Source organism: Rousettus aegyptiacus, unplaced genomic scaffold (assembly GCF_014176215.1).
Source record: "Rousettus aegyptiacus isolate mRouAeg1 unplaced genomic scaffold, mRouAeg1.p scaffold_m13_p_9, whole genome shotgun sequence".
Classification (NCBI taxonomy): domain Eukaryota; kingdom Metazoa; phylum Chordata; class Mammalia; order Chiroptera; family Pteropodidae; genus Rousettus; species Rousettus aegyptiacus.
Genome location: NW_023416312.1, coordinates 106415757 through 106423587, shown reverse-complemented (window position 1 = coordinate 106423587; position 7831 = coordinate 106415757). Strand labels below are relative to the sequence as shown.

Below are 7831 nucleotides of genomic sequence, written 5' to 3'. Positions count from 1 at the left end.
AGATGCTAGGACAACAGGGAATCAGAGAGTCCTACCCTGAATATCTATGTGTGCAAGCAACCTAAGTAGAGTAATGTCAATTCTCTTTCAACAAGCAAACATCTCCTCTTTGTCTTGCAAAAGGAGAGCACTCCAGGAGAGCCTCTCAGGGCACCCTGTTGCGTGCAGTTCTCACTAGCAGGGGAGCCTCTCTGAGCTGTGGTCCAAGGAGCTCGAGGCTTCAAAACAGAGAGAACCTACAAAAGCAATGACCATTCCTGTGTCCTCCCTTTCGCCATCAGCCTTTTCTTCTATATTTTGAGGGAAATGGCCACTCAGAGGACAGACAGCCTATCCTGGCCAATCTAGGCCAAACCAAGTGCCCTCAGTAGAAAGGCAGTTTGAGATAGGCTGCTCGGTCCTTGAGCTTTGGTTCCCAACTCCCTTTCTAAGCCTTCCCCTTTATTAGGGAAGTAATCTTTACTGTTTGGGACTCCCTGAGTAGTATATAAAGCAGGTGATTCCTTGTAGGTCACATTCAAAAAGACTACCCACAAGCTCCTAGGAAAGTGTCTTGTGGATGGGCGTCTGCAAAGACTATATTACTAATGCTGCTAAACCTTGCTAGTTCATAACTACCTGGGGCTATTATTTACCTGAAATATTTAATAGAAAATGAATACTGGTAATTCTATGAACCCAGTATTTATTTAAAGTCAGCTATCAAGCTGTTGACAAGCAGCAGTCTTAAAAGCAGTGGTACAGAATGGATATATCACTAGACTAAGATACAAATGGCCTGGGTTATAGTTCTGATATCATCAGAGAGTAGATGTGTGACCCTTGGCTACTTTTGTGAAAACAGCTTTTTGAAAGCAACTTTAAGTGGTCTAGAAAGAGATGCTGATGAACTTGCCCAAGGTTGCACGGCTAAGAAGTGACATTGTCCAGATCGAGTTTGTAATAATTTTGATATACTGCGCTCTCCTCATCATGTGCTTAGTGTATGCATATGGTGACTAGAACAAAAATGTCACAGGGAGCAGGGCCCACTCTGATAATTCTTTCCAACTTTCTTTGCAACTAGCCTCAAACCTTGCCTGCAGAGAGTTCCTTAAGACATGGCTGAGTATTAATTAGGGAGAAAAGAAACCGTTGAGTGAGAACTCTCACTGTCTGGAGAGTCCTTCTAGGAATGGAGGAGACTATAGCATCCTCTTTTGAACTGGAAGGGTACTTAGGGGTTGGTCTAGATATTGAGGATTTAGGGAGAGCAATTCTGGGGCTTGGAGAATTGCATTGAAGTTCACATCTGCCAGTCTAGCTCAGCTTTCCCCTGGATTGTAAGGCTACTTTATTATGGCTTGAGTGTGTGTACAGAAACTGATGGAGAGAAGGGATGTAAAAGACTTTCCTGTCCACTCATGTTCTCCCAAAGATGATACCCCTGGGCCTCAGCAACTGAAAATAGATGTATTCTCAACATTTTCTCTCCAGGAAGGATCCCAATCATAGAGGATCCCAAAGGGGATTCTGGATGGCATTGAATACACGGGATGAAGAGCCCATATCTAGCCAATGCCCATTCTGCAAGCCTCAACTTTGCCAAAATTTCAATACCTGGTGGATGTTAATGGCCCAAATAGTGTGAAAATAAACCCAGACGCTACCATTTTCCAAGTTAATTCATACAGATAAGAAGATTTGGTCCAGTGTTCTAAAAGCATCCTTTTAAAGTTTTATTTACCAACACCCACTTCCACTACCAAGTGTTTTCTCTAGGGGATGCTAATTCTAATTTTCTTCAGGAAGAAAGGTGAGGCCTCTCATGGCCTTCGAAGGAATGGGTGTAGTCACAGAGAGACTACTCCCTTTCCCTCACCATAGACATGTGCTCCATGTAACTCTCGCCATTGTCACCTCTGGGAAACTGCATTTGGAATCTGTGATAAAGGGGCTATTTTCCACTCCTATGTTTGCATCCTGACTTCCCCTGGGCAAGGCGGGTCATTATTCTTTCAGGATTGTCAAAAAGAAAAAACGTCGCCAAATACTTCTGAAGGTTCATAAATGCCTAGATGAAAGGCAGCAGATAAGGCTGGAAGCTTGCAGGAAGAGAGAAAACCGGAGAAGACTCCCAGGACAGAGTAGAGAGCTCTCACGGAGCCCAAGCAATGGAATGAGGAAGTCTGGAGAAATGTCAGCCTCACTTTCATCCTCCTTTGGAGGACTGTTGTCTTGCCCCTCCCATCCCGGCATGCAGCCCTTCCTTGTATTTCTTCAGAGTCAACAAATTCAAATGAGAAGGTAGCACAGGCTGAAGGGGGCCTCTGGTGCAGAGTCCTGGAAACAGCGCGAACCATAACCAAAGGCAGCCTGACTCCAACCCCAGCTCTCATGAGTGCTCTGTGACCTTGGGCATGTTGCTTAAGCCTCGGTTTCCTGTAGTGTCAGATGGGATGATTAAAATACTTTTTGGAGAACTCGTGGGAGGATTCGAGCTAAAGGAAGTGAAAAACCCAGCGTAGTCCTTGGCGCAAATTCAGTGCTAAAAAAGTCGGCAGCTTTACACCACTGCCGGTTCCAGTGCCACGCTCTTCCCTTGACGAGTTTCTCTCTCCTGGTGTGTCCAGAAGAGCTGATGTGCTTTCGGATGCAGAAACTGTACCAATCCAAAAAGTCAGAGCAAGAAAAATTTGGTGCCTTAATCTGTTTGCCCCTTCTTCCCTGCCTCACAAGCATGTACAGATTAAGGGTCCAAGGAGGCTGAAGAATGTGAGGCTCTCAGTTTAGGAGGCAGGCAGGACTCTACTTCAGGGTTAAAGCTTTTGAGTCGAATCCTTTCCTGCCCACCAACTCCACTCCCAGTGCATTTTCTAGAACCTCTTTAGCTCGCATTCTTGTCACCGGAAATCCTGCCCTTGGTGTTCGGTTTTCCTTGGAATGTTATGAGCGGCGAGATTAACCAAGACATGGTGGGAGCTGTGTCTCCCAGGTAACCATGGGGTGCGCCTGAGCGGTGGCTTCCCCACGTGGGCAGCTCTAACTCGGCCCCTGCGCAGTGCTGACATTTGGGGCCCGAAAGGGTATGTCTTCCGTCTTCTCGTCCCCTCCCCTGGCGAATGGTTGTGTTGTTCTCTTCCCAAGGCTGACGAAAATGTGAGGAAAGTCTTATAGCGCAATCCCATCTGGTAGGAGGTGGCAGCTGGGAATAACCCCTAGTGACTAAATGGATGAAAGGGCAGAAAGCTTGTGGTACCAGGTGAGAGGTGAGAAAGCGTAACTTACACTACTGGGATCGGTCCCCCTCCTTTGCTCCCCGCTTCACTGTCACAGGTGACCTCCACATGACATCCATGAGCCAGGGCTCCCTTACCGGGGTTATTACCTGCCGGCACTCTAGGGAAGTCTTGAGGAGAGCCACAAGCAGGATTAGAAGCTGTAAAGAGGGACCAGGATGAAGAGTATCAATATACTAACGCTAACCTTGACAGCACCGGTGCAGAAACAAACTGCGCTGACAGAGGCTGCCATGCAGAGGCCCTGCAGGTGCGTTGTTCAGTGTGACCCAAGATCTGAGACCAGCCACCTGCAGAAGCAAGACCCACTCTTTGATGCTACGGACCTTTGTTACTTCTGCCATGGGCTTCTCTCGTACTACTCCCTTGAGCCCAACATTGTCTTTCAGAGATATTTTCAAATCTCCTGAAGGTGTTTTACATAGTGCCTCTGACTTCATGAACCACCCTTCCCTTCTTTCCCTAACCTCAGGTCTTAGAAAAGAAGTCACTAAAGGACAACTTGTCCCCGGCCTTCCATTTCGCCTCATCTTCTACTACCGTCACCGCTGACCACTCCACCATTCATCCTTCGCTTCAGATCCTTGTCCCTTCCCCAGCCCTTCTTGTACCCCATCACGTTCTCCACCATCCTCTCCCGGCACCTAAAGTTTAGCTGGGAGTTACTCCTGTGGATTCATAGCACTCTGAGCTTACTCCTATTATAATACTTGCCACAGCAATAATGTAATTGTTGCTTCGCTTCCATGGCCCCTTAATCCCTGGGGCACAGATGGGTCTTCTTTACTCCTCTAGTCCCAGCATAAAGCACTGTTCTGACCATGGCGGGTGATTAATAGATGTTTGAATAAGAGTGCTTAAGCATGGGGTCTAATTCATTGTTTTTATTTTTCACTACATTCTGCAACAGCGAAGCAAATAGTTAAATGCCAGTCATTTTTTTCTTTTTTTTTGTACAACAGGAGACACAAAGGGAAGTTGTACACCATAGTTTATTTTTGTTGTGTATGTGTGTGTGTTTTACTATTGTTACTTAACTCCTATACTAGACCATTTTACTGATTATTTCAAATGGTTAAGGAACAACTTAATATTCTCTTCCACATCATAGGAAGACGTAAGTATTAGTAATACATTTTTACACAGCAATCTTTACTTTTACAGTGAAATGAGGCGGGGATGGCAAATCACCAATTTCATTCATAAACACTGATTAAGAATCTAATTCAAGGGTGTATTATAAGGAAAAAATACCATTAGAAACAGAACACAGATAACAAGCACAATGTGGACTTCCCACCCCAACCCTGCTCAACTTCTGATTCGGGGCCCCACTGCCCATTTACTCGGGGTCCCTTTAACTGATGCCATCCAATCGAAGTGATACATTTTCCCCAGAATTCACATGTGGCCAAAGAAGAATGTGGCAGTTGCCTCAGACCTGGCTCTGGCCTCCTCATCTTCGACAGCCTCCCTATATTGCTCTGGCCAGTCCTGCGGTCGCTTCCTGCAAATCCTGGCCATATACTCCAAAGCTTTCATTTTGGTGGTTTCAAGGTGAGCTCGAGGACCCCACAGAAGCTCACATTCAATTGGGTTAGAGTAGGACAACGGCCTGCATTCCAAGTAGCGCTGTCTCATAAGCTTGCAGGTGATGGCACGCTTCCTCCCTACATCCACACCGAATCGAGAAAGCACATTCCAAACATTGGCCTCTTTCACACGATTGCCCATCAGGAAGATCAAACCCAGGATCGTCATCACACAGTCCTGGGTGGGTCTCCCTAGGCTCTCCAGCATCATTTGCTCTTCCTCTGATTCTGGTTGCTGGACGAGGAGATAGATGTGCTCACTGGTGTCAACCTCGATCAGAGAGAACCCATAGAACAAGTCAAGGATCAGAGTAGCTCGACTGAGGATATTTGGGAACACGTCCTCGAATTCTTTGCCAGTGTGAGCCAACAGCTCATCCTGATGTATAGGCAGCAACTCCTCAGTGACATTAATGGCCAACTGAACCAAGTCATTTGCCTTTTCAGTCATAGTGTCTTCTGACCAGAACTCTAAGCCAGCAGCCTGGCTTCTCTCCTTGGCCTTGTCAGCTTCCAGGGCTTTGCTATATTTTTCTGGCCAGTTCCAGGGTTCTTCATCATGGGTCTCTGCCGCAAACTTAAGGGCTTCCGTCTTTGTGATTTCCCTGTGGGCTCTAGAGCCCCACAAGAACTCAAATTCAAGGGGGTTCGTGCCATACACTGGCCAGTACTCCAAGAACCGCATGTGTACCAAGTCAGCGATGAGGAGGTTCTTCGAGTTCCCAAAGAGGCTGGTGATCCTCTGGGGATCGTCCAATACATTCGCCTTCAGAAGCAGGTCCCAAACGGAGGCCTCTCTTGCCCGGTTGCCACTCAGGAGGATGTGGCCTAGGACCAAGGCCAGGAGACCTGCCTTTGGCACATCCAGGGATTCTGCTCTCTCATCAGCAGTCTGGAGACCGCGTTTGCTGATTAAGTTGTAGGTGTCCGCCTGGGGATCCAGGACCCTCAGGTTCAACCCAAAGACCTGATCCAGGTGAGCTGAGGCTCGTCTGAGGATCTCAGGGAACTGATCTGAGTATTCTCTGAGGAAGTCCAGCATCTCTGTCTGCTGAATACAACCCTCACTTTGGCTTTTCATCCGCATGAAATTCACCAAAGCAATCGACTTGTCTTCTAGCGGGTCGTGGACCCGGAGCGCCCCCAAGCGTCGGGACTGCTCGTCGATCAGGACCTCGAGGTCGTTTGCGTCCTGCGGAGCCTGGGAAGCGCTGGTACCCTGAGGGTCGACTGGCGCCAGAGGGCGCTGGGGGGCGTCGGCAGCTGGCATGGAGGTTGGGGGCCCGGAGTTGTAGGGAGCCTGGCCCTCACCGTGGCCGTCGCCGTAATCTGCGGTGGCCTCTGCGGCGCCGTGGGGCGCGTTTTGGCTTACCAGCGGCATGGCTCCAGGAGACGGGAGCGGAGACGGGGAGGTCAGCGATCCGTCGGAGAGGGCACGGCAGGCGTGTCGGCGCCTCGGCAGGGAGCCCAGGCCAGGGACGCGGGAGCGGGGCGAATCAGGACTCGGAGCCGGCGGGAGCGAAGCCCTACCTGCCCAAACGGCAGCGGCGGCCGCGAGTCAGGTGCGGGGCCCGGCGCAGCCTGCGCAGGCGCAGTCCGGCTCTGCGCGCGCTGGCCCCGCCCCGCCCCGCCCCGGGCGCGCACGCGCGTCCGCCCCGCAGCTCCGCAGACCAGGGAGGTCGACAGAGCAGGTGGCACGGCCAGGTGAGCACAGGGCGCAGGCGTGGGCGATGTTCGCTTGCACCCCGCTCGAAGCTCTTCCGTGAGGCGGGGCAGCACGCCCGCGGGCCGTAGCCGGTTCTGTGTGCAGCTCACACTCGGGCACAGTCGGCTAGTGGCGATGATGATGAGAACCAGCCCTCGTGGAGCACCGTTCCTGGTACTTTCCCGTCCCCTATTACATCCCTTACTCCTAGACATCACGTAGCTACTCTTAATGGCCTTCATTTTACAGATGAGAAACTGGGCCAGACGGGTGAGGTAACCTGTCCCCTCACGCGGAAACAATTGCAAGAGATCAGGATTTGAGCCCAGGTACGGCAGAGTCTCAACCGTAGGTCCTTCCTCCCACACCGTCAGCCTCTCAAAGAGTGTTGAGCCCTCTTAGTTAAAAATGTCCCACATCAAGTCAATGGAAACGAAGACTTTTTCAGACATGTATCGGCAGCAGATCCACACTACAAAAAAAAGAATAATGAAGTCTTTCAGACAAGGAAAATTATACCAGGTGGAAATACGGATCTCCACAAATGAATGAAGGTCTGCAAAAAATAACTGCATAGGTAAACATATAAGGTAATTATTACTATTCAAATCTCTTTATTAATGGTATTTTATGATTTCAGCTAGAATATATGGAGATGTGGAAAGAGCATCACTTTGATCCATATGAGGAAAATACTGGACAAAATGTAAATGAACAACTTTCTTGAGCCTATCAGATAATTGAACTCAAAGGGCAGACAAGTAACCTGAAATCTAGAGAGAACTACCTGCATAGAAAAACAACTGGATCATTGTGTACACAGAACAGATGTCACTGAATGCCATATAAGCTGTAGGAAGATTAAACTAGAAATATTTACCCAACTGCTAAAGACCAATTGAGGACTAGCATGCAAGCATGAAGCCCCAGGGGGCCTTAGGCATAAGTGTGTTCTCATCCCTTTCCAGGCTTTCCCTCCCCCACCTCCCCTCCCTAGAAACCCCCAGATAAGATTCAAAAGGATCCTAAGAAAGTTTTCCAATGTTTCTGGCTGGAGGAAAAGAATGAGAGCCATTGTCAAAATCAACCTAGAATAACATCCTCCCCCACTCCATCTGCACTACAGAACAAAAGAATTTATCTTCAGTATAGTACACTAGTGGAAATTCATTGCAGTTGAGTGAGAGGAATGGAGATCAACACCATATTCATCTCCCTAAAAGGTTTTACATTTGGCGGAGGGGTAAGAATACTTG

The 7831-nt window shown here is 48.7% G+C and overlaps 1 protein-coding gene across 1 annotated transcript; it reads right to left on the bottom strand.

Annotated features, from left to right (window-relative positions):
- Positions 1-4147: 4147 nt before the first annotated feature.
- On the bottom strand, positions 4148-6451 carry MAGEE2 (MAGE family member E2). The gene has a single exon (XM_016130750.2). It carries the CDS (start codon positions 6249-6251, stop codon positions 4680-4682), a length of 1572 nt encoding a protein of 523 aa, XP_015986236.2. The 5' UTR covers positions 6252-6451; the 3' UTR covers positions 4148-4679.
- Between the last annotated feature and the right edge of the window lie 1380 nt (positions 6452-7831).

Coding starts and splice junctions, on each gene's coding strand:
- MAGEE2 (XM_016130750.2), bottom strand. CDS start 6,251: ATGCCGCTGGTAAGCCAAAACGCGCCCCACGGCGCCGCAGAGGCCACC.